This window comes from Centruroides sculpturatus, unplaced genomic scaffold, assembly GCF_000671375.1.
Source record: "Centruroides sculpturatus isolate CEXI.00-Female unplaced genomic scaffold, Cexi_2.0 scaffold1477, whole genome shotgun sequence".
Lineage (NCBI taxonomy): Eukaryota > Metazoa > Arthropoda > Arachnida > Scorpiones > Buthidae > Centruroides > Centruroides sculpturatus.
Genome location: NW_019385633.1, coordinates 1 through 27676, shown reverse-complemented (window position 1 = coordinate 27676; position 27676 = coordinate 1). Strand labels below are relative to the sequence as shown.

General features: G+C 39.7%; 2 protein-coding genes across 2 annotated transcripts; both read right to left on the bottom strand.

Annotated features, from left to right (window-relative positions):
- Positions 1 to 11612, bottom strand: LOC111640759 (60S ribosomal protein L27a-like). The gene is made up of 5 exons (XM_023386810.1): positions 11521 to 11612; positions 1047 to 1110; positions 472 to 547; positions 227 to 401; positions 1 to 153 (listed from the first exon to the last, which is right to left on the bottom strand). The coding sequence occupies exons 1-5, from the start codon at positions 11521 to 11523 to the stop codon at positions 25 to 27; spliced, it is 447 nt and encodes a 148-aa protein (XP_023242578.1). The 5' UTR covers positions 11524 to 11612; the 3' UTR covers positions 1 to 24.
- An 8985-nt stretch (positions 11613 to 20597) lies between these two features.
- On the bottom strand, positions 20598 to 26572 carry LOC111640757 (ankyrin repeat domain-containing protein 13C-B-like; the record flags this gene model as incomplete). The annotated part of the gene is made up of 6 exons (XM_023386808.1): positions 20598 to 23348; positions 23413 to 23513; positions 23593 to 23621; positions 23773 to 23922; positions 24333 to 24426; positions 26505 to 26572. Coding segments are annotated over 6 exons (576 nt in total), but the record flags the coding sequence as incomplete, so codon positions are not given.
- Positions 26573 to 27676: the final 1104 nt, after the last annotated feature.

The window sequence follows — 27676 nt, the reverse complement described above, 5'->3', positions numbered from 1 at the left end:
TCATTTTCCACTATTTATTAACTCTTAAGCCGTCAACACACAGGCGCCTCCCACCGCCTTGATCTTATCCTCCGCTCTCTTGCTGAAGAACTTGGCCTTGACGATGACCGGTTGCTTGGGCAGACGACCCTTGCCCAACACCTTGAAGTAGCCCTGAGAAAGAACAAAGAAGGGTTAGAAGGGTGACCATCCCCTTTCCCGCCAGAAAAGGGGGAAGACCACTCACCGCTCGGACCACATCCACCACGGGCGCCTTTCCTTCCGGGTCCTTCTCGTACTTCTTCCTGGTCTGTTCGGTAACCAACGACCACAATTTGTCCAGGTTGATGCACGGCTTCCAATAATGGTTCTTCCTCAGGTGAAAGTTCCTCATGCCCACCTTTCCGAAATAGCCCGGATGACTGAAGGATAAAAGACCAAATCGGTATTTCGAATATACAAAAAAGGCAACGTCCGGCCCGCCGTACTTACTATTTATCGAAGTTAATTCTATGGTGATGCTGACCTCCGGCGTTACCTCTACCTCCGGGGTGCTTGCGGTGTTTACCTGAAAAATCGATCGACGTCGTTAGGCGTTTCGTTTCGTCCCCTCGCAAAATCCTAACAATTTATCTAAGAGAATCGCTAACACCCCGAATTTAACCAGTCGGGGTGCACCCTCCTCAAAAACTAAACTCTGCAAAGACTTCCTTAAACGAATTCCTCGCCCTCTTACGTTTCCTCTCCACGCCGAAGTAGCCTGTGTTCTAGACGTTTGTATAATTTATTTGTTTCGAATAAACCTACTTTACGTCACTTCGTACAGACGCGAATTTAGTTCTCTCAAAGGCAAACCACGCACAAGCGAGAAATCTCGCCGACGTGAGCGAATTTCTGGTTCTCGCACATATCTGACAGGGTTTGATATTTATCGCGTCTGCATAGTCGCACCCTTAGGCGAATAAATCGCGCGCGACGGAAATTTGTCGCCCGGGAGATGGCGGAGGAGCGAGAACGGAAAGTAAGCCGTCTTTCGAGCACGAAACGGAATAAAAGAAACTATTTACCGATTCTTCCGTGACCGTGGCTGACGTGTCCTCTCAACTTGCGGGTCTTTTTCTTGTGTGTAGACTGTAAATATAATAATAAACCATTAGACAATTATCGATCGAACAGTCGTTTCGACATTATCTATATCGCGATAAAACTGTCGAATTCTTAATGACTATTGCGCAATTTACCATAAACACGTACGGATCTACGGGACGTCCAAATTTAATACGAACCCGTTGTAAAAAAAACAAAGGCATCGAATCGTTTTAATTACTCCCGAAGTACAGTACCGTCCGTAGAGAGAGTTCAAAACGCATTACCGCCTTGTAACTCCTTTCTCGGAGTCGATACGATTCTCTGCATAAAAAATAAGAATGGCGGACGAGTCGACTGCTCTCAAACTTGCGAAAGGAACCCGTCTTTTTAATGCAAAATAACTGCGGACGTTATCCACCCCAGGCATTAGAATCTTTTTTACGCCAAGGAAGCGCCGACATTATTACAAAACATTTTAAGCATTCATTTATGGGTCCTACGGGATTCCGAGATGAAAGCTCGACGAGAAAGGAGAGAGATCAAAGAGGCCGACACGGAAAATTTATGCAAAAAACTTAAGCAAGTCGCTGAGAACGGCGTTTAATCGATGGACAAAGCGTAAAGTACGCGGAGACCTCCGAAAACGGTGCATCTTCGGTTCGAGTAAATCGGTAAATTTGCCGACAAAAATAGTTTAATGGGCCTAAAATATATATTTAGTAACAGTTAAAAATGATTAGTTTTAATTAAGAATACCCATTTAATATATCGACGCCAACCGCCGTAATTACTTTACCACGCATCCGACTAAAACCGTCATTCAGACGTCGAGTTTACGACACTTAACTGGACGGAAACGACCCGAATTGTTAAAAATTATAATTACTTCGGAAAGCGCCACCGGCTGGCAGTGCGTACGCGAGATTGCGGGATTTATTAACAACAATTAAACGCGGGAACCGACCATTCTATCGCTTTTTTAAATACGTGGCGCAATTCATTCCATATTGCCGGTAAAAATCATTATTAAACCGATCGACTTCCTAACCAGTAGTATTTTATATTACAGAAACGAAAATGCATTCCACTTCATTCTCGTAAACACTAACGGCCAAAGAGAATTTCATCCGTAATTTATTTCCCACTTCTACCGCGTCCGACCTGCCATCCGCTCCTAGTAACATGAGTGGCCGGCGAAGTTGGCAAATTTATAATCAAATAAAAGCCCAACCCCGATGCAATCCGGAATAAAAACTTTCCGACGCTGCCCCCAATAGAAGATCGTTAATTACCATAAATGTCAAAATACTAATAACGAAATTTTATGGCATTAAACATCCGGCACGCCCACCGCGTATTTAATCCTTTTGCACACTCGTGGCATTCCGTTTAAATTGCATTTCTTTCTTTTCTTTATCAAATTAGTAACAACTGCCAACGTAGCCCAGTAACATAGCTAACGGAATATCACGTTTTGCACATATTTTCCATATTTGTTATTCCATACCAAAAACAGACCCGCCTCACTGTTGTACTACACTAACTGCAACGAAAAACTGATCCGATTAGGCACAAAATTTGACTCGTTCCTAGTGTCGTTACGATGGGAATCTCGGCAATGGTGCGGTACGCCGATGTATCCGAACTCAAATCCGGTAAATGCCGCGTGCGGCTGTGGTGATGCCTGCCCCACGATGCCACCAACCAAATCTGAACGGATCAGATTATTGTCCTAGCAGAGGCTGGATGGTCGACAAAAAAAATTGCTGCCGTATATCGAATGTTCAAATTGGATAGACATTGAAGACGATAGCGAGAGGTAATGTTATAGTCCGTAGGTCGGTATCCGGCAGATCACCTTTGGGCCACGATGAAGGTCTGACTGTGAACGTACGCCACGGGTATGTTCCGACGTCCGATATGGCGCGGCTTATGTCGAGACAGGCTGTGCTCCGAGACCCCGTCTCCTATCTCTGGCTATTGCCGAAAATGTCTTGCTTCGTACGGTGTCCGGGCATCTGGAATGTCAAAGTGTAATTTTGACGAGTTCCACCGCTGCTATAATAACGGCGATAAACGAGGAAGGTAGCTGCGAGTAGCTCTGGAGCAAACACATCCCCACTGCCTACAGTGCCAGTGGTCATCCAAAGTATTCCGTAACACGGTATGTTTTGGCCCGTACTGCTTACCGTTGCGTGAGCGGTCCCGGAGTCATTTTACGGCAGGCTAGGCGTGTGCTAGACCACGCGTGGTAAACACAATGTCTCGAAGATGTCACGCCTACCAGGTCTCCAGGCATATCACTCGTTGAAAGCATACGGGATATGGTTGGATGTCGCCTCGAAACCTCCTACATTCCGGACCGGGCTCAACAAGCACGGTCACGGATCTCTCGAGGTAAGACGGTTGTTCGTGTGGCTGCTTTGAACGAGGTGGCTAGTGGCGGTTCCGCGGAATATTGACCACACACCTATATAAAACCTCAATTCTGTGGCCGTTAAAATATGTTTACCTAGTCTCGAGTATTGTCTGTTTTCCAAATTTCAGACCAACTGCACCACTCCTGGAGAAATAAATCTTTTTCTCATTTTACTCCAACCATTTTAAAACAACAAAATAATTTTTGAGTTGTCTTCGAAGCACATCATGTGTGTTTAATAGCTGTAAAATGTAGCAGGACAAACTGCAGAGAAAATTCTTCGATTTGAGCCACATTTGTTTTAACTAAAGCCACAATACAGCATACAAAACGATCAAATTACTGGACAACAAAACACTAAATTAGCTTTAAAAAGTGGTGTAGAAATGTTTTACAATGATTAACACACAAGAAAACATTAAGACCAAACTCTAAATCTAAAGCTCTGATTAAAAAATGTACTAAAACCAGTATAGAAAATTTACTGTTCCAATTCCAAAGTCAAATTTTTTCAATGAAAACTAAACTACAGGTAATATAAAAATTTAGTCTTATTAGTCTTAGTTGTATTTAAAAATAGCAATCCTAAAATTTTATCTATACCAAAAACAATTACTCCCCTTACTATCATCTGTGTAAGACCATGCATCCATTTTGGAGTAAGGTTAAATAAGCACTATGCACAGAACCAATATCCAGCAAGAAAACACAAAACTATAGGAAAGCAAATGCTTTTCTATAGTTTTGTATTTTCTTGCTGGATACTGGTTTATGTTTAGTGCTTATTTACATACACCCAGTTTGAGTAGTTGAACCTGTATGTGGTAACCAAAGAAAACTTACTGATGCCAGACAATAGTCTACAAATAGTAATGCACTTTTTAAAAATTTTTTATAACAGTATATTCATAATTATACCGAAGTGACTGTTTTAGATAGTTGCAAAAACAGTACACAACAGTTTTCATGACTATCTCAAAACAAGCCCCACGTGTTGCTTAGCAAATCTGTAATTACCATTGCCCGAGACATCAAAGTATCTCGCCCGTCATCTTTCAATTTTCAACGTACGTGGCACATTCCAGTCAAAGGTATTTTATCTATTTAATGAAAGAGCTTGAAAGTCAAGATAAAGAAATTTATACAAAATAAATAAAATTTATGCAATTTCTTAACATTCTCACATAAGAGACTATTATAAGATTTATTAACGAACACAAAGATTTATTATATTTTAAACATTTCACTTTGTATAAAAAAAAATAGCATTTCAATTTAAGAGTAAGTCAGTATTCAAAGCATCAAACCATTAAAAAAAAACTAAATTTTGAAAAGTCATTTGGCATAATTAAAATATTGTCTGGTAAAGAGAATATTTAATCATGGAATAGAAGCAAACAATTGTTTCATTCTCAAATTAATTTTTCTGTGTTCTTCTTGTTGACAATATTGAATATCCACATTAAAATGTATGAATATATATTTGAAAAATTGTTTCAAAGTATATTACCTACGAGAAAACTTCCCAAAAGCAATTTCTAGTTATGTCACAAAAGAAAAAAAGAGAGTTGTAACTAATTAAAAAATTGTAAAGATTCAAAAAATGCAGGCAAAAATATATAAATAAATAGTAATTAAAAATAATTATAAAACAAACTAATTAATTTAGTTTTTATAATTAACACTAAATATATTAACTTAAAAGTAATAATTAATGATGATAAAATAATTAAAATCAAATCAATTGAAAATTAAAACGTTTTTAAAAACTGTTTAAAATTATTTTGAAATTTTCAAATTATAAATCAAATTAATTTTTAAATTTATGTTACTTGTGTGTGGCTATGACATAACATTTTGTTTTTAATACATATACAGTATGTTTCTACACATCTCTTGCAAATAAGAATCTGTTTTTCTTTCCTGGCAATAGATTGAAATTTGTTATGCAAACTTGGCATGGCTGTGTAATATTCCATAAAAGTTGTAATTCTGAGCTATAATAATATAGTAATACAGTGCCCAAAAAGCAATTAGACTGGTTACAGAAAAAAATGTACAAATTGAGCTACAAACATCTGGTACAATACGGTAAAGCTTTTTGTCCTATAGTTCAGTGTTTCTCAAACTATGGGTCACATTATAATTTTAATCAGTCACGAAATGAACCTTCCATAGAAATACTTGTAACAGTAAGTATTCTCTAAGAACTAGGAACAATAGATGCATCCGTTAAGTACTAAAAATTTTTAACAACTTTTTTCTTATACAATCAATCAATCGTTATTTTACTAAGGTGTGAACACACTATAATATGGCTAATTAAATGATTGGAATAAATTGTGAACACACATATCCCAGCCCGCGTAATAGCATTACCGGGAGTAAATGATACATCAACATAATTTTACAAACAATTCTTACAAGGATAAATACATTCAATAGAGAGGTTGAGGCAGACATTTTAAACGTGTACGTGTGACGTTCGGCACCACTTTCCCGTAAGCCTAAAAGTTTGACAATGGTGTTTGGATAGTCGGTGGAATCACGCTCGACATTCCAAACACCATCGTCAAACTTTTAGGCTTACGGGAAAGCGGCACCGAACGTCACACGTACACGTTTAAAATGTCTGCCTCAACCTCTCTATTATTACAATAGTGAGGATATTTATATTATTTACAGAGGTAATTTCTGATGATGTTTATCAGGTCGTGTGAAATGGTTATATTAAGTACATATATAGTAATGACAATATATTTACAGCAGTAACAGAGTAGCAATAACAGAGTAATAATATATAGAACGATCACAGAATAGATTAAGATTAACCGACATGCAATTATTTAAAAACAAACAATGATGGCAATAATAAAGTATAATCATTTTCAAAATGAATAACAGCATTTAAAGAAAATATACATATTCAATAATGGTAGAAGATGCATTCCATATTATTACTTGAGTTGTATTATTTTTTATACATTCAATATGTAGAACACGTGCTATAATATGTAATAATTAAATATCACATACAGATTAAATAAATGTATAATTAATACCATAACTAAATAATATGTTTATCAACAATATAATGTATAGAATAGACAAGTGTATCAATAACACAAGGGTCACTGGATCTACAATTGTTAATGAAATATTATATCAATAATGAATAAGATATTTTAACAGGATACACGTATTTAGGCATTATGGTGTATATATATATCTTACATTCAATGTAGCAAACAATTCGTCCCCACAATTAACCTTTAATACATGTATAATAAAATGAGTAATCATAGTATGCAGAACAAGCATATACAGTATATATTATGCAAGTAACACAGAATTAATTAATAAAATTATAAATATATTATACAATAGAACAAAATTAATTAATGAAGTTAAATAATAATTAAACAGTAATTAAAATAACAAATATTAATAATAATAAATATAGTAAACAAGTTAGAGTACACTACATCAAAAATGCAATCTGCACAAAAGTTTTACTTCAATCAATGATAATCTCCATCCATAAATCAGCCAACAAAGTCCTGTAACTGTAGTATTGAAGTACCTGATTTATCTAAAAGATGCACAGGATGCATGGAATTATTTGATTTGCGTTGCTTGAGGAGCAGGCAAATTTCAGGATTAACTAATGTCTTGGTTGATTCTCCTTGGGAAGTCAAACTAAGGCAGAAAAGCATGAGATGAAGCAGTGCAATCATTCAACGGTGAAAAACAAGGCAGATTACACAATCCATTTCAACCGACAAAAGTTCAGCCACTGTCAGATTGAATTTCTGACATGTGTGTATGTAGTACAAGGCACTTGTAGAATAATAGTTTTGTATTTCTAATAATAGTCACAAGTGCAGATTTCCACAAGTTCATATCAGCCATCATATCACAAATTATGGCTGATTTCCTTCAAAAGTCTAAGGAATGTGTATATACATATGTGGTGCCAAGGATTGTGATTCATAGTAGGTTGCTGAGGGGAGAAAAAATACATCCAACATATCAAATGAAATATCTCTCCATCAATCCATCCGGTGTGGCCAAAAGACTGGCAAAATAATTAAGTTGAGCATATATACAATTAATTTAGCATAAAGAACAGCATTTATTCAGATATATGCCATCAGCCATCACCAACAACAAAGAACACGTTAGACAAAGTGAAAGCAAAGTATTGAATAACAAGCCTAATATCAACCTGAATATCTTATAAAAACAATATAATATCACAGACATCTTAAACACATATCAATTAACATAGCCAATAATTACTAGTCGGTTGCAAAATGAATAGGTTAAGTTGAATGCCAAAGTAACTAAGCATTGATAGCATGTTGAGTAACAAAGTTAACTGTATTAGCTAGTCTTTTAAAAGCGTTGTAAATGTCACAAGTGATTCAAATGTCTGATAACCAACAAGGCCACGTGATGCCATGTTCCTCAAGTAAAAGTCGAAGTTCCAATATATCTTGTTTGATTTTTATGCAATCATAAATATAATGTATAGTGCCGTCCTCTACCAGATATGTAGGACACAAATTAGAATTTCTATTTGCAAATCTCACGAGATAACTCGCATACTTTCCATGGTTTGTCAAGAGCTGTGTGGTACTATGGTTAGGTGTATACCATTTAAGTATAAAAAAATGTGCAATATTTAGGAATAAACTGATAAGTAATATGTTCACTGTTAAGATCCCAATTTGTCTGCCACCTAGAAAGAGTATCTTCCCACAGCAGCCGTAGTAGTGTCCGTTTACTGATTTTATCATATTCAAAAGGTGCAGCAGTGTTCTCTGCAGCCTGCTTGGCTAGGAAATCCGCCCTTTCGTTTCCTTGCACACCTTGATGGGCTCTAACCCATGTTATTGCAAAAATACAGTCTGTTGTCTGCAAAAGGTTTCGAATATTTTCAGCAATTGGATGTAATTTCAGGCTTTTTAAGAGTGTAGGCAGAAAGTGAATCTGTATACAAATGAATGGTTGTTCCAGGAGGATTGATATTTGCCCATTCAATGGCACAGCAAATTGTAAATAGTTCTGCTTGAAATACAGTACAACGATTGCTTAGGCCAAGACTCCACTAGCGTAAAAACCTTCGCCGTAAAAACTTTTAATCACGTGACCTATTTGCATTTGCATCTGAATTGTGGTGGAGGTCCGGCTAGTGAAGTTTTTACGGCGACAGTACTATCGAAGTTATAAAGACAATGATTATATTCTACGAGTTTTTTTCTGTACTATAATTACAAATGTAGTAAAAATAATATCTTTACTTTCATATATTAACTTTTATTATTAATTAAGATAATATACAGCACTTATTAAGCTTAGCTTCTTTCATTATATACTCCTCTAAATTGAAGGTCTTTCCTTTGGCCGTCCGTATCGCATGATTTAGGCATCCATTNCATGCTGAGATCATCATATAGGATGAATAATCCTCTGGTAAAATATTTACTTAAATAATAAATAAGTATTTTACCTATGAAAAAAATGAATAATAAATCTGATTTAAATAAGGATTTAACAACATGTTTTTTAATTTTTGAAACCTAACCCCCCCTTTCACGCTAGTTCTTTGTTTCGTATAACACGGAAATTTTTTGGAACGTAACTCCCATGTTATTTGGGGGTTAACTGTAGTTCAGACATCAGTGCAATAATAGCAGATAAATAGGCAGCAAAATGAGATATAACTTGAATCAATTCACATTTTTCACCTTATGCAAACCCTCTAGTGTTTAAAAACAAAGCTATTTTTATCTTGGTCATTTGAATCATTCTTGTGTTTCAATACTTCAAGAAGTCTGTCTATGAAAAGAATCAATTTGGATATTAATGTCTGGATATTAACCAATAATAACCAGACATTTAATAACGAGTTTGGTCACACAATTACTTCCAGTTGGCTCACGCAAAGAAATAACACCCATTTTTGAAGATGGTATCAATCAAAAAATGCATGGAATAGTAACAATTAAAAAAAAAAAACCCAATAATTGATAGACCATTTAAATATTACAAAAAAAACTTTTTTTTTTAAATTTTACAAATGTAAACTATGACATTACCAATTATTTTTCTATACTACATAAAATTTCAATATTCCCACTAGATATAGTGTATTATCCATTACACTGTAAATTTTGCTTCTGAATAAAGGGCATGTTGCCTGGGATAGTAGATTTAACACAGCTGGATAACCAAGCCAGGGCTACATCATTAGCTTGCTTATCCAAATGTATAAAACTGTTTTACATGTAATGTGCAGAAAGACTTCACAGAACTTAATAGGTTGTTCAGCAGCTGCCAAGTTTGATTTAAGAAGGGACAATGTTGAGACACAAAATTTTGTTCAACTTTAGGAGTAGAAAAATACATGTATTATGTAGGGTGTTTGCCAGGACCAACAATCCAGTTCAACTTAAAACAATTTGAAATTAGATTTATATTATATTTGACTACATAATGAACTTGATCTTATGCATATGTAGACTAATGAACATCATTTCCATTCTTATTCTGGCAGACTCTAGTTAATAGCAACAGGCATTATAATAAAAACAAACTCCCCAACTTTTTAACCACCCACTGTGACTAACATCAAGGGTTAATGCCCTTACCTTTGCGGGGGAAATAGTCGAAACAAATCATTCATAAACAAATTTATCTTATTCTGCTTGTTTAATATAATATTGTTATATTGAATTCTTGCTCAAATGCTTAAACTCGAAGACATTCTACAATCCATACTCTGTCCAATACCAAACTGAAGTTTTAAAGCATTTTCCTTTATAATATTAGACTTCACTTCTCATTTATTTCACACAATTCAAATTGCTAAATTCAGTGCCAAATCAATTGGACGAATTATTTAACAGAAATATATTCATCGTGTGCCCGGCGTTCAATAATTTCCCCAACAAACACACTGCACTTTTCTTTAGAAATAACCACAATAAACTATTCACATAATTGCACTATTTTCAATATCAAAAACAAGGAGAAAAAACACCAAAAACCAGTGGTTTTTCTCTGGGTCTGCATCAAAATATGTTCAATTTGGTAAGAATAATAAAGACAATTAGAATGTACTTGTATACTTGTAAAAACATTGTATTAGATTACAACTTTAGTATGTATTAAAAAAATGTTCAGATCGAAACTAAGTGATTAATAATACTTGAATTGTGTGCCAATAAGAAAATGTATAAAGCAATTTCATAATTTCACGATAAGAATTATAACATTTATTTTAGCTTAAAGGAAATTTGTATATTACCTTAAGTGGAATTACGAGGGCGGTTTTTTAATCTCCCGACAGTCCAAAAAACAAAGACAAGTGTAAATAAAATAAATTTACCGTATTAACAAAAGTTAGGTACAAACACGGTTACTTTTTGACATAATCACCATGAAGGTTGAGGATTTGTCATATCTGTAGACAAGCTTTTCCATTCCCTCTTCATAAAATGTTGTCCCATACCTAACTTTTGGTAGTAAGTTTATTTTGTTAATTACACTTGTCTTTGTTCTATGGACCATTGGAGATTAAAAAAACGGCCTATGTAGATTATTTCATATTCGAAAATTATTAATACTCAAATAATCATACATTCCAATTAAATCCAAGACACATTAAAATTTATCCCCAGAAACACTCAGCAATAAGGAGATAATTTGTCCTTTTTTTAAGTCAAGGAAAAATCTCCATCTTGTTGAAAGTTTCATGTAATTGATAATACAAACCAACGAAAGCCATTTTAACAATAAGAATAAGACGTTGAACTATATAAATAGGATTTTTATAAATAATCGATAGCTATGTATTAGCCACGTATATGAATTACACGTGATTATCAAATAAATTCATTTCAAATAATAATAAAACACAGAAGATTAGTAACAAATATTTGCTCGAATTTCGATCGATTAAAGCGGAGAAAATAATATATATGAACAGATTGAAAGAGATTAAAAATAACACACGAACAACTCACCATTTTCAATCCAATAGGACTCGCCTGTTCACGCGTACGACGAGACTAAACTGAATTTTAGTGTTGCCAGTCTTATTCGATAAATGGAAATATAAAACACATATTTTTAAATAAAACATTTTATTTTTATTGTGATTCATCTATTAACATAAAATAAATATAATATTGTTAAAACTGATAATATACGAATGATAAACATTTAAAATTATATAATTACTAGAAATTCTCCCGTCAAGTGTGACGGACTACTTTCTATGAGAAAATAGATCGAAGAATTGAGAATACTGTAGTACAGATTTCAATAAATTCAAGAAGAGTAACTAATATTTCTACAAATTCAATAACTTATACTGTCCGTCGGATCATAATTGAAGTGCAATAATACATTTTAAATAACAAGGAATCTATTCTGAGTTTTTTAAAACTCTTTCCGCCCTTTGAGCACTAAGAGGGCCTCTTTTAGCTAGCTCGTTACGGGTTCGACCAGGCCCACAATGATGCGGCCGGGTGGTGAGGGACGGGGCCCGACGTATCTGGAGGGACTGCTCTCCGAAAAATTCCTGGGGATCTTTCGTTGTTGTTGTCGGTTAAGTTATGGCAACGCAACACTTGGGCGATCTGCATAGGAAGGGAAGCCTTCCGGGAGGACTTTTTAAGGGCAACTGCCCCTATTTAGGCGTTACAGACGTGGAGGAAACCCGGAAAACTCCACTCGGCCAGCCCGTTCGAGCGAGACGCAAACCCACGATCAAAACTCCCAGTGTTTGGGGGTAGGAAGACCGCTCGGCCACTGGTGGGCCTAAGAATCTTTCGACCCGTCCGGATTCGATCCCGGGTCCCCAGAGCGGTAGGCTGCCACCTTAACGGCTCGGCCATCCGTCCGCAATTGTAAAGGGTAGGTATAGGGCCTCACACAGAGTTTAGCTTAGGACGGACCTCTAAATGCCTAAATCCGGTCCCTGGCTAGAGCCGGATTTTTAACTAGTATCTGGAACTGACAAGTTGTAGTTCGCTGGCTGCGTTGTCCCTTCTTTGATGACATTTTAACAGAAAAATATTTGGCTAGCGCCGGTACACGACAATACTAAAAAACGCGCTCGGTTTGGAAAACGGAGGGTCGTAGTCACATGACAAAAATACAATGTTAACTGAATTGTGATAGTTAAAACGTAACAGCTATCGATAGCGCGGAACACAGACGCGTATCAACCGATTATCCGAGCGAAACTCACTTAGTAGCGCAGAGAATAGCGATTTGTTAACTGATTTTCGAAGAAGACTTATCGAATGTCCCGTGTAACGTTTTCTTTTAGTTATTGGAAATGCTCAGAATAGGTTCCCAGCCTCGTTAGATCTTTATCTATCACGTATCGGGTTTAACACAGTATGCTTATCCTCCGAAGAGCCGGTCGAAACTTTTTCTGCTCGACCATGCGAAATTACTCGCCAGGAGCCGGGAAATTCCTTCTGGAACACGAACGTCACTGCAACGTAAGTGCGATCACCGATCCGAAATCGCTAAAACGTTTATTCTATAGCTAATATTTTGGCAAAATAAGTAGTCCATACTTTTAATCGGAACATAAAACGAATATAACCAAAATGTCGTCGGGATTGAACAAAGACTGCGGGAGTTATAAGGAATTTACACACAGCCGACGGCTTTTACATTATTAAAATGCTATACATAATTAAATATATACATTTATTTATCTTAATTTGGTGTACAGTAGCGTTTGTTTGGAACGAGTGATTATCGTCTCATTATAACAAACCCATTTAAAAACCTACAAATAATTAAAATTGCTAAGACGTTGTCAAAATGATGTCCGAGGCTTTCCGCATCATACTCGTCACTTCGATCATTCCCATCGTAGTCGAACTCACGACAGGCAAGGAAAAGGGCCTTCTTAGGAGGCCCGTAGGAGAAAGAGTTAAAAATGATTTTAAAAATTGCCCATCGATATCGTTGCCGATTCTGGAAATAGTACGAGAAGGAAAAGAGACACGAGAAAATGCCATTTCTCGTCTCGATAATTTATACTACAGTAGTCTATTTGGTAAGTTAAAGGTTTTGTGTCATCCGAGATTTTTTACGATTCCAAGTAAGTTCGCCACTCAATGAAAAGAAATATAGAATATCTCCCGTCATATTCACCACATTTTCTGACGAGCAAATCTCATTCTTTGCAGCGGATACTCAACGCAGTACGGTCAATAAGCTGACAATTTTTATAATTTATCGTAAGATTTGTTAGATAATGCGTATTTTTATTCAAAGTTGAACTTTCGAGAAATCAGTTTACTCAGAGTTTTCAATTACGAACCTTTGACAATCGATGAGTTGAAATGGAGTCGATTGTTATCTACTCGTCATTTTCTGTGACTATACGATAGACCCCGATTTTACGAACTAATGAATTTCTAGAAACTTTCAGATCCAGAGATGTCCCAATTCGGCTTACGACGGTTTATTTAAAAAACCGTCATAAGCCGAATTGGGACATCTCTGGATACAGCAAAAGCCAGCGCTCTTTTGAAATTTCATTACGGTGTAGTCGTAATGGTAAAACTGCATCGTCAGAAAAGCGGAGTATTTCGTATATAAATCGATACAAAATTACTGTCGTAAGCCGTCTTTCGCCTTTTCCATCGTCCGCGATATCCCCACCTTCCTTTAGTTTTAAGAATATTTGTCAAGATTACGATTGGCCGTGATACGTAAATATTGACTTACATTTATTTACAAAAGTAAAGTTATTACTCTTATTTAAGGCCCACCAATGGCCGAGGGGATAGCGCCGTTAAATGACGGCCGGATGGCCGGGCAGCTTTGGCGAACCCGGGATCGAATCCGGACTGATCGAAAAATCCCTAAGAATTTTTTGCGTCCGACAGGATATGTCGGTTCCCGTCCTTCACCGTCCGTCTCGTTGCGGGCCCGGCCGAACCCATAACGGGCTGGCTAAAAGAGGCCCTCTTATTGCCCGCAGGCGAAAATAGTTAAAAAAAGCAGTACCACTAAACACTGGTAGTCGGTCGTCGCGGGTTTAAGTTGAGTTTTCTATACGTTTGTAACATCTAAGTAGGGGTCAGTTTTCCTTAGAAAACCTCCCGGAAGGTATCCCTCCTTGGACACATCGCCCGCGTGTCGCGTTGCCGTATACAAATAAACCAAATTACTCTTACGTCGTCGTTCTTTTTTCCGTTTTTCACTGTATAATATTCAACTTATGTATTCAGTATCGCGATTAGGTGATTATGTTCGTATCAATTAGCTTCGTCATATAATTATTCATTGTTACTTACTGCCACCAGCGATGGCACCCGTGACACTATTTTTTACGCTACTCTATAGGTATGTAGAATAACGCAATAGAGTAGATTTTTTTAAACTTTCCTCTCTGCGGACACTAAGAGGGTCTCTTTTGAGGTGCCCATTACGGATTCGGCCGGGCCCGCAACGAAACGGTCGAGTTGCGAAGGACGAAACCCTAACATAATCGGACGGGCCACCGTCCGAAAAATTTCCGGGGCTTTTCCGCCCGTCCCGATTCCATCCCGGGCCCTTCGCAGCGGTAGGCCGCCGTCCGGCCGTCCAATAGGATAGACTAACAAGTAAGAAGGAAACCGAACGGGAACGCCTACAAAACAAATATGTTATATGCAAATTACTGTTTTATTTTAATTTTATTTAATTTTGTAATCTTTTAAAACGGCCGAAGCCATTAAAGAGTCGACTCTCCATTTAAAAAGGAAGAGAAGAATTGTTCGCTTTCCTTAGAATGGCGGCCTTGGAAATCGTGGCAATTTAGTTCGGATCGGACGTTCGAAGGTGGTAAAAATTGCAAAAATGCGATTAAATCGGAACGAAGAAACCGTACCGAATTTTCGGTCGTAGCTTCCGAAAATCGAATCGATATATTTGATATTCGTAACAAGATGTCCGCGCACGAAATAGCAAATAAATATGAATTTGAAATTTTACCTTAGAAAATATCGAGTTTTATATAGATCAGTTTATACGCATATAATAAAATACAGATGTATCTCAAATTAAATACCTTCCGGTGCAAATTATATCGTGTTTGCTAACTTAAAGGATCCGAGATGGAATTCGGGCAGTCGAAAAGCTCCAGAAATTTTAACGGACGGTCTACCCGGGATACGCCGGTCCAACACAATTATAAGCGTTTATAGTTCTTTCCGCTCCGCGAGCGGTAAGAATTATAAACGATAAATAAATAAATGAAAAGTTAAAAAGACAAGCGCGTAAATACACGCGTAACAGCTTTTTAAATATCTAAGTCCGTAAAATTCAATTTTAACGGCATCTTGTTATTACATTACATTACTATTACACCTATACCTCGTATCGTTGTACCCGCTTGGGCCATCGACTTTCGCTTTAATTTCAAACCGGATCCGAGAATCTTTAACCGGACGTATTCGTCGAACTCGGACAGACAAACTAACGAATGTTTCGCTAAGGCCAAGTACTTTTTAAGCGCCCGATAAGGAAAGAAAGCCGCGCGGTGATAAATTAGGCATATTTTTAATTAACGCGACTTTAATTCTTTCCAACAAAATTTATAATTAATGAATTTGAAAATTTCGCCCGGATTATTAAATTCGGAAAGATTTACGCGGAGAATTAATTTTTCTAAAAAATTTCATTTTCGTCTCCGTAGAAAAGAACGTCGATTTAAACGATATTTTTATAACATTATCATTAGCGATAATCGTCGTCGGCCCAACGGATAAGGTAAAAAATCATTTTTAAAAGGAAATAACGGAAAATATAATTGGTGTTAATTATTCTTCCCCCAAAGAATTACGAATTCCGCGCTAAAGATGGCTGGTATAATTTAAGGTTAATTAGTCGAAAATAGCCCGGACACGTTCACGTAACGATAAAGAATCGTTAACTCTTCATTATTCCTTATTCATTTGAATTATTATATTATAAATAACGCTACCAATTTGCATGCCACGCGCGATCGTTCGATAACGGTAACGCGGTACGACAGCGGATATCGATTATACGGAGCATCCCCTCTCGAAACGATGCCGCATTTCTAGTCGACAGTAATTTGTAGGTCTTTAATACGGTTTGTTTCCGATCGGATCGACGGTATGACGCAACGGCCGATCTACCCGGGGGGTGCCGTCGGGAAGTTGGCCCTATTTAGGTATTAGACGAGTGAAGAAAATGGGAAAACTCCGTTCGGCCGGACGGAGTTTTTCCCTTCCAACTATTGGTGCCAGTTCGCGCCTAATACTTTATCGCCCCACCACCGGCGGGTCCTTTTATCGGCTTTAAAGTTCCCCGTCTTCTTTCCATCTTCAATTTGTAAATTGGAGTCGGCATCGACCGGCGTTAATTACAAGAAATTACGTTCGCGTAATTAAAATACGCTTCGAATTCTGTAAGAGCGATAGACGGGCAAACGAGCATTTTTATTCATTTATGTACAATTTTAAAAGGATTATTTCAATATATATATACTTAATGTACGGAGATAATCGTTTTAAAATTGGGAGGAAGAGGAGACTCCCGGTCGTCTTCGCGACTTGGACGAAATCCATCGAATGGTAAGTTATCAATTTTCAAATTTTGTTTTCTTCCATTCGAACGAGATTAAATTCTTTTCCGATTTCTTCCATCGACAATTTTAGCATAAATATTCCATATCGATATTAAAGAAACGAAACGAAGAATAAGGGGAACGCGGTCCCGTAAAGGACCGGGATGCGTAGAAATATTTCGATTTTTCTAAAAATAAACATAAGAAACCACTCTCTTCTATCTTAAATGATTTATATTATCGTTTTGGTCGTGTCCGATCCGAGTATTTCCTTGGGATTTAGGCCCGGCGCGGTATAAATGGGCTATAAACGTTGCCCCCGTCCGACCTCTTAATTTAAGGTCGTCCACGTTTTATCGACGGTCCCGTCTTACTAAATTCTCCAGAAATACCATTTCACCAATTGCGTTTTACGTTCGACCATTGAATTTCTGTTTCCAATTTTCTTACATCCGAGGACTTCCCTGAATTCGGCTTTTTGGTCAAATCGCACTCCGGCCAGTTTTGCGCCGCAATACGAATATATTTACACAAAATAATATAGAAATTCGACTTTAAATTTCTGTGGAAAATTTATTCCGAGTCTAATCTTTCCGCTCCGGCTCTATTCGAATTTTAAATATCATTTCCGCTTTGTTAAGAAAGTAGCCAAGCGTCGTCTCCCGCGCTAAGACTCGCCGCATCGAGCCGAAATCATCCGTTTTTAAAGTATCTTTCGGGCGTGGCCATCGAACGGTCATTCGTCTTCGATTATCCCGCGCCGCGGCCGTCGGTAGTCGCACTAATTCCATCTGTCGACCGAGAAACAAAGCGACACGTTCGTTTAAATTTAATCGCGGATGGTCCAACTTTTTATTCTTCGATTGATATTTACAACCGGTTTTTGAAGGGGACCCTGAAGAAGAAAATTTCAATTAATAAATTTTGTTACTATTATTTCTATTAAATCGCATACGGATACTGCAGCTGCTTAATAAAAAAATAAAAGCAAAATTATTTGACAATACTGTATTTCACAGGATTCAAGAATACATATAGTTAATATTCTTATCGCTATAAAAAAAATTCTAAATTATTGGGAGTTCCCTTTTACTTTCAATTAGAAGAAACACGAGAATACGAGGGTTGTTCAAAAAGTTCCCCAACTTTATTTATTACGAAAAAAAATACTTCACATATTTGCCATGGTTCCCTTCAAAGTAGTTTCCTCCGCAACCTATACACTTATTTCAACGGTGTTTCCACTTTTTGAAGCAGTCCTGGAACGCTTCTTCCGGAATGCTCGTAAGCTCCTCGGTCGTTCTTTTCTATCTCTGGAATGGTGGCAAATCTTTTTCCTTTGAGCGTGTTTTTTAGTTTGTTAGAGAACAGGAAAAAGTCTCTTTGTGTCGAGTCAGGTGAGCAGGGGGGCCAAAAACTCACGAGTTCCGAGGGCCGGCCGTTGTCGTGACGAAAAAAAAACCACTCGCCGCTCCTCCAAAGTTCGGGCCGTTTTCGCCCGATTCCGTCTCTTAGGCGTGTCTTATTTCGTTATAAATTAGAATTGTTCATACACTTTGTGTCGGAAGCTTCTCGTCCCGTTCAATCGTATTTCTTAAATCAGTATCGTACAGAACGCGTTTTAAAAGAGCGTGGCAAAATCGACCAGTTCGAACTGTGGTTTTAGTACGCGTTTCGGCGTAAACCCCTCTTCGACCGTCGAAAACTTTTTACAAAACCGATCGCCCAGGAAAATATATTTTTACTTTAATATTAACGCACAAAAGCGTACGAAATCTTGTAAAACGAGTTTATCCGGGAGAACTTACCGCGAAATTTTTTTTCCGCAGTAATATCGAAATTGGCGGTTTTTTTCCAACCGTCGGGGTAAAGGTAATACGTAGTCGACGAAACGCGATACCGCCGAACCGTCCGTTTGCCGGGTCGACTAACTTTCCCTATTTTTTAAAAGCTTTTAAGTCGACGAGCGCCGCCTATTACGCAANTTCGGGCCGTCACCGTGGGCAGAATGGGAATATCTGCAAAAGCCAAAAATCAGTGGGGTGTGGTCGGACCGCGGCCAGAACCCAGGACGGCACTCACCTATTTTGACGGTGGCGGTTTTTTTCCAACCGTCGGGGTAAAGGTAATACGTAGTCGACGAAACGCGATACCGCCGAACCGTCCGTTTGCCGGGTCGACTAATTTTCCCTATTTTTTAAAAGCTTTTAAGTCGACGAGCGCCGCCTATTACGCAATTTTACGATAAAGGAAGGGACCCGTTTCTCGTCCGCGGAAAATTCCAAATCACCCCAACGGTATTCTAACTCCGTTTCGAGTAGGACGCTACCTATTTATACAAAACGAAAAAATATTAAGTTTTTCTCTCCCTTCGAATAATCGTTCGATTCCTCCATCGAACGGTTTTTATCTTCTTCGTTGGCTAAATTCAAAATTACATTTACATTTTCGCGGGCGTAACTTTGAAAATTTGTCCGGAGGAGAATTTACCTCCCGAAGCTTGGCCGCCAAAACTACCATTCTTCCTAACGTAGACAACATTTATAACGCGTTTTCTTAGATATTCGAAGGTAGCCGATTTTATCTTCGGCGCGCGAAAATATCTCCGTCCCCGGACGAAACGTGGCGGTCGGCCGTTTCCATTACCTTTACTAGTAGCGAACGCGCGATAAATTCCGGCTTGGGATGTAAAAGTCGCCGCCGCCATTTAAATTTATTAGCCCGGGAAAGAACGGAAGTCTTGGCCCATCCAATCGAGCGGAAGAATCCACGTTCTCTTCTACCACTCTTAACAGAAAAAATAACGGTCCGTATAGGGCCGCGTTAAGTAAGGCGGTACTCCCACTGGCTCTAGTAGACTTACCGCGCTTACGAATGTAACGACCGCCGGTGCCGGACTAAATAACTTCATTTTTAAAGACGAAATTAAAATCGTAATCTTCGTTTACTTGGACTCGGTCCGCCGGCAAAGAATAATCGCTTAACAACGCCGAGAATTCGGCGGATTATCGTAGGAAGCGCCATCTTCATTCCGGACAATACTGGCTTAAAATAACTTAAACCTAAAATATTACCGCACAATTCGAACGTAACAACGCATTTTGTTATTCGAACATTTCGTAAGAATAAATCGAACTTTCTAAATTCGTCGCGGTCGTAAATTCGAAAGTAAATTTACAATATTCTCCCGGTTATTTACCAGCGGACGTCGAAATTCGGTAAAACGTCTCTCGTTTCGCGTTAAAAGGAATAACGAATTGGCAATTTTCGAAGAAGAATGGTACATTTTCTAAATTTATCGGCCGGAAAAAATTTAAGTTTAAAAATAGGAGGAGGGAGATTTCATTTTTCCATCCTCGTCTTTCCGTTCGAGGGTAACAATCGACGAAAACCGATAGGTTCCACCAAACTTTTACGCCGCCGAAATCTTAAGCGCTACAACTTAAATTATATAAACGGTAAAAATCGGTGGAATTCGTTTAGGACCGACCGGGTGAGGCGATAAACAAACTCCTTTTAAATAAGTTTGTTCTTTTATCAATGGTTTTACAGAAAACTAAAAGAAAAAGCAAATTTCGTTTTCCTTTTATAAAGTATATTAGTTAAATTTATAAAAATATATTGATATTTGCGACAATTTCAATCCCTCTTCCGATAATTGTTCGATAGATAATAACCGGCTTTTCGCTCCTCCCAAAGGTACGAAGGCGCCATTCGGAATCCGCCTAGGTCCGGGGGTGGACGGAAGTACTTAACCGCCGCCCTTTTCTTACGTTTACCCACCATCTCCCGCCTCCCGGATTTTCCGTCTCTTCTTTAAATACGGAACGGTCGACGGCGATTTTAGGCCTACTCTCCGGGCTTGGGCCCGCGTTCGCTCGAACGGGCGTCTTAAAAATGGCTGGACTCCGTTCCGCGGGAAACGGTGTAAGGTATAACGCGGCAGTCGCGTACCCATCGAGCGCCGCACGAAACGACATTTACGCAGGGTAGCCGTATTTTTAACTCTATAATCTTTTACGTCGGATATAGTATTTCCTACAGCCGACTGTTTAACCGGGCGCTTCGGGTGGAGGTAAATTCTCCACCTGTCTTCGGCGCCGTAGAAAATATTACACCCGACGTAAAGAATTATACAACTAGAAACTCGCGCCAGTTAGCAAAAGTAACTTTTCCGTTACCGGGAGAAATTGTTGGTCGAAGCCGCGGACCATTCGCTCCCCCCGTCCGTAATTAACTAACGACGGCGGTTAAAAATACCGTAATAGGCGCGAATATTAGTTTTACTCAAACCGGAGCCTCTTCCTTTTACAAAGTATGGCCGCGGGAAATATCGGCAACGTCTTTACTTTTTTCATTTTTACGTACGACAAGAAATGTTATTAATGGAAAATTTGTCGGGTGGAGGAACAGGAGATTTTTTGCGGCATTTGTGTCGGAATACCGAGATACGATTACTTACCTACGGTTAAGAGAAGGTCGATAACGCTTACGAAAAAACGCGGAAGAAAATTTTACCAAATACGGTAACGGCTAAAATCCCCAAGCGAATAATCGTTAAACCCGACGAAAGGCGCGAAACGAATGGAAAATCGGCCGTCAAACTTCGGACCGAAATAAAAAACGTTTAAAAATTGTCAATTTTGTACGGGGATCTCCCCATTTTCCAACCGCGTACAATTAAACTCGGACGCGGAGCGAACCAAAGAACTTTCACGCGGAAAATGTACCGTACCTTAAGTACAGACTCTTAAAACGCCATCTGTCGGTACGAGCGCCAAACTACGACCGACTACCGGGCTTACCGCGGAAACGGAAAGAAGGCGGAGCGCCACTATTTTTCCATAGATTTTATTTCAAACAGACTTAACTAATATTTACAAAACGGATAAAGTGCGACCGGGCCTTCGACGTTCCCGCCCCGGGCCGCGCCGGAGCCGCCCGCCCGCCGCCACCGATTTTAAAAAAACAAAAGCCGGACGCGCCCGGGATTATGTACAGTGCGAATGGTGACGGACGCCGGTCGGAGACGCGCCGCCGGAGCCACCTTCCGGACGTTTTCCGGGGCGGCGGAGGATGACCCAGACCTTTCCACCTCCTACGCTTTTACCTCCCGGCAAAATTCGCGGAGAGTTTCGTCTCGGTCGACGGACATTCCGTTTCTCTTCCGGGAAAAACTGTAATTTCCCTCCGAGGGGCCGGGCGGGAATCGCAGCGCTCGGCGGCGCCCAGGACCGGAGGGGTTTCGGGTCCTCCGTCCTTTACGCAAAAAATGGGATTTTCCGCCCCGCGTCGGCGGGTGGAAAACGTCCGAAAGGTTCCGCTTTCCCTTCCTTTCCATCGACACGAGTGAAAAAATAAGCTTAAAAGCGCGTTCTTTTGATTTCTTCCCATAAAATCGTTCCGAGATTTCCGGACGGCCGGGGCGGAAAACGGTTAAAAATCGCCGGAAGTTGCGCCCCCGCGACGATAAAACGGAAACTCTTCGTTTTCCAACCAGCCGGATTCTTCGGCCCGCCCCGTAACCACTTCCGGCGCTCCTGGCCGGGCCCGACGTTCCCGGTCCAACCCCGGCCGTCGTCTCCGGCGGAGGCTCGACGCGCGCGCTCGGGGGGCGTCGACGCGCCACGGCCCACCGCTACAAAATTTAAATTACCACGTCACGCTGGATACTTACACGCTATTTACAGGGCGCCGCGGCGGAAGACGACGCGCGGTCTCTCCCGGCGGCGGGCAGAAACGCGCGCGTCGTCGACGTGACGCCGCTCCGCAAATTCCGCGGCGCGGAGATATGTGGCCGCCCCCCGGGCCGGAGGGCGGGGGGCGATTTCTAATAAATAAATTAAACCGGCGGAGAAAGAAGAGCGGAGAGAGGGGGGAGAGATCAGAGCTCGAAAAACAAACGGATGCAAGAGGAATAAATACTGCCGCATCCCAGAGAAACGGGCAGATCCAAAACCAGGGTGACGTTTTCGCTTTCTACCGGAGGAGGGCGAAGAGGAGGGAGAGGCGGAGGGGGCCGGCGTCCGGAAGCGTCGGCTCGAGACGACGCCCCCACGCCGCCGAAAGCCGCCTCCAGAGTGACCAGGGTGAAGTCTCCCGGGAATCATAAATCCGGGAATCTGTTGGGGTCTTCTTGGTACTCGGAGGGTACGTCGAACAGGGCGTCGGCCAGGTCTTTGCGGAAGTGGAAATCCTGAAAGGTGATTCGGGCCGTCACCGTGGGCAGAATGGGAATATCTGCAAAAGCCAAAAATCAGTGGAGTGTGGTCGGACCGCGGCCAGAACACAGGACGGCACTCACCTATTTTGACGGGAAAGCCGGAGGGCAACTTCATCTGAACGAACTCCCGTAACTTATTGAAGTGTTTGAAGGGCGCGATGACCTCCAGAACGTTCAGCAGACTGAAATGCGGGAAAAACAGACGGTTAGAAGAGTCGGGCGGCGCGGGCGCGTAACGGAAAAAGAAAAACATCAACTTACGCGTCGACCGAGAGAGGAAATTCTTCGCTCTGTAAAGCAGAAAATTCGGCGAATTAGCACCGGACCACCTTCGATTTCTACTTGTAAATATTAAGACCGAATTGCCCGCGGGCCGAAACCCGAAGATACCACGCGCGGTTCCTTTTTCGCCGTCGACGGATAAGAAGGAAAAGGGTTTACCATGGCCAGTGTGGCTTTAAACACTTTCGACGTCTCTTTGCACATCATGCTTCGTCCCAAGTGGCAGTTCTTTCCCACCGGCGCGTTGACGTATTCCTCCCAACTTATTCGAGACACCTTCGGAGGCTGTAACGACTTTCTCCTCTGCGGCTGCCAACAAAAATATTATTATTTAACCACGGTCCGAAAAGACAAAACCTAATTGCAGTCTATTCTGTCGGAATCGGAAAAGTCTCCCGTTTCCATCGTCGCGGCCGTTTTACGGGAATGTCCGACACATGGGGACAGAACATTTTTTATCCTCGGTCAATTACTGAAATTATCGGTCCCCTCTTCTTAGCCGCGGTCGAATTCGAGGGTGGGCTACGTCCGTTCTTTTCTCCACGGATTACCCCAAATACGACGATAAACCCTGGCCGGACACCTCCTTTACGTTTAGCCAATCCGAGTACGAGAAAGTTAATTCGTCGGTAAAAAGTAAAAGGAAATTTCGGCTACCGGCTTCGTTGAGCGCGAAATATCACGAGTAAATAGGAGAATTTGTACAATTTAAGGCTTACCTCCGAACCGTCCAAATTGACGGAATTTCCCTTTGTAAAACTTTCGATTATTGCTTTATTTTTTTGTAAATCTTCTTCCGTTAAATGTTCTCTCCTGGAATTAGAAACCGTTTCAGCTTCGTCACTTATTGTTTAAATTACAAAACTTCCATCGACATTGCGTCGTCACTAAATAAACGAAATTTAATGTCGTAACACACAACTCAAATCCTAATTGAAAAACAACAGTAGTTATTCCGGCTATAACGACGGATTACAATATTTATTTATTTATTCCTTAAAAGGAGATTGATTAGCTTACTTTATTTTATTGGAAAAGAAAATAATTACGCATGGGGTACATTTTATTTTCCCGGCCGTTACGTACACGTAACCGGGGAAATTTTTGGAATCGTTTTTTGCCTATCTCCGGGTTTTGACACTTCCCGAATCCAAACGAGTCAAAAAATTTCCGTGGATGCGTGTGTGTCGACTATTTCTATTTCGCTTAATATCTCGGGATTAAGTAACGAAATTTGGCGTAAGCCGGGGACATCCATGCTATTCGAGTTTGGTGGTTAAAGATCGAAGGGTGGAAAGTAAAATAAGTCGCGCGTATCTCCGGTAGGTCGGACTTAACGACGATTTTACTGCTTATTAACATTTACACTTTTTTTTTATATATATAAAACTAGTCCCTACCCTCAAAATTAAGCGTTTTGCCACTTTACAGTAATTAGCGTCGGCTAGAGCGGCACGACTGAAAAATGTGAGACCACGGAGAGAATCCTTCGTTGGAAAAAGCCAAAAATCGTTAGGAGCGAGGTCTTGAGAGTAGGGAGCGTGAGAAACCACTTCGAAGTCGTTTTCGCCAAGAAACCCGTGTGTAGCATTGCCCGAAGAGCTGGGGTATTGTCTCGATGAAAGAGCGCGCGTACAGCCTTTCCCGGCCGTTTTTCTAGCCACGTTCGAAGCAATTCGTGATGGCAACGCGATTGCGCGCGTGAAGCAACTGGTTCCAAGCGTGCACTGGTGTCAGACCGGCTGGCGCGCGGGCGATGCGCCCCGTATTTCACTCCGAGTCAAATAAAATTACTGTAGCGAGTGTTATATGTTAAAGATTAATTAACCCGAAGAACTCGGCTTCTATTTTCCTATTACGCGGTTTCTTGCGAGAAATCGAACGTATTTTTAGACCTATCTAAAAATTCTCTAATTAGTCTTGGAAGAGGATGAATCTAATTCTCGCATCTGGTAAAAACGGTTAAGACTGTCTATAGAACTATGAAGGTTATCTTAAGTAAGTTGTTTATCGCACCGAGTGACCGATCTAACACGTTTTAAAACTTCTTACTCCTCTATTGTACGCAACTTAAAGAATTTTTAAAATGGGGTAGATCGGGCGCTTGTGATAAACTCTTACGTAAGATAACCTTTGTAAATATAAATCAAATACTATAATGTAATACGATAGAAGGGATAGAAGTACGAAATAATCCATTATTATTAATCTTCGCTGCGGTTATTTTTTTGTCCGAGCGACGCTGGGCTCGTCTCCTAGTTGATAGACTAAATATTGACTATCAATGTAAAATTTCGTTGTTAAAATGCCGGTCGTATAGTAATTTTGACTAACTTTTGTACCGATCTGCAGATTCTCCGTACCCGATAAATGTGACCGTCGTCAAGCACCTTAAACCTGAAAATAAAACACTTTGCATTTATTGCCGTTTGAGGACATTAACTTCCCGTGGCTGCGTATTATAGTGTAAGCGTATTTGGAAGCTAACTACTTTCCAGTTTGATGTCTCGAAAACCACTGCACGTTCTACTCGACGGCCAGCGGAATCCACATATTGCTGCAAACAGCACTATAATGCATTTATACACGAGCGTATAAAATATCCAAGCCCAACTGGTATTAGCAATTAAATTTCTGTATTTGGCTACATTTATCGGGTTTTAGAGCGAGACTACCCCTAAAACACTATTGCATCGCTGTCGGACTTCGGCAAGTCCTCGAAGTTAGAAGTGGACAAAATTTGATTTGCAAGATTCGAAGATGCGATACGCCGCGAGTTAACAGAAGCATTCGACGATAAAGAATCTTAAAATGTCAATAATCAAAACTTAATTACACCCATTTACACCATTGTATAAAGTCGAAGAAATACTTATTACTTATATACTGACCTCTTTCGTGATTCTAATAAGAGTCCATTAATAATGTAGAAATCTGCTAAAAATGGTCCGACCATCTCCTGAAATAAACAAACAAAACAGTTTATGCTAATCTCCACTCCAGTTTAAATGATTACTTAAGCATAATACACACCAAATACAAAATAAACTTTTAAATTTGACATTTTATCAGTCACAGAATAATTCTTTAAAATACATTATTAAGTATTTAAGTTTATATAATATTAAAACATATTTCGGCGTAAGAAAAAAATAAATATAAAACTTCATTTGCTTTAATAAAATATTTATGAAATAAACAAGGCACACATTTACTCAAATNGAAACCCGTGTGTAGCATTGCCCGAAGAGCTGGGGTATTGTCTCGATGAAAGAGCGCGCGTACAGCCTTTCCCGGCCGTTTTTCTAGCCACGTTCGAAGCAATTCGTGATGGCAACGCGATTGCGCGCGTGAAGCAACTGGTTCCAAGCGTGCACTGGTGTCAGACCGGCTGGCGCGCGGGCGATGCGCCCCGTATTTCACTCCGAGTCAAATAAAATTACTGTAGCGAGTGTTATATGTTAAAGATTAATTAACCCGAAGAACTCGGCTTCTATTTTCCTATTACGCGGTTTCTTGCGAGAAATCGAACGTATTTTTAGACCTATCTAAAAATTCTCTAATTAGTCTTGGAAGAGGATGAATCTAATTCTCGCATCTGGTAAAAACGGTTAAGACTGTCTATAGAACTATGAAGGTTATCTTAAGTAAGTTGTTTATCGCACCGAGTGACCGATCTAACACGTTTTAAAACTTCTTACTCCTCTATTGTACGCAACTTAAAGAATTTTTAAAATGGGGTAGATCGGGCGCTTGTGATAAACTCTTACGTAAGATAACCTTTGTAAATATAAATCAAATACTATAATGTAATACGATAGAAGGGATAGAAGTACGAAATAATCCATTATTATTAATCTTCGCTGCGGTTATTTTTTTGTCCGAGCGACGCTGGGCTCGTCTCCTAGTTGATAGACTAAATATTGACTATCAATGTAAAATTTCGTTGTTAAAATGCCGGTCGTATAGTAATTTTGACTAACTTTTGTACCGATCTGCAGATTCTCCGTACCCGATAAATGTGACCGTCGTCAAGCACCTTAAACCTGAAAATAAAACACTT

What these genes read in the sequence shown, in the direction of transcription:
- LOC111640759 (XM_023386810.1), bottom strand. An exon ending in CCACGGTCACGGAAGAATCG is followed by an intron (nt 548 to 1,046) that starts GTAAATAGTTTC and finishes TCGATTTTTCAG; the next exon opens with GTAAACACCGCAAGCACCCC. An exon ending in TGGTGGATGTGGTCCGAGCG is followed by an intron (nt 154 to 226) that starts GTGAGTGGTCTT and finishes GTTCTTTCTCAG; the next exon opens with GGCTACTTCAAGGTGTTGGG.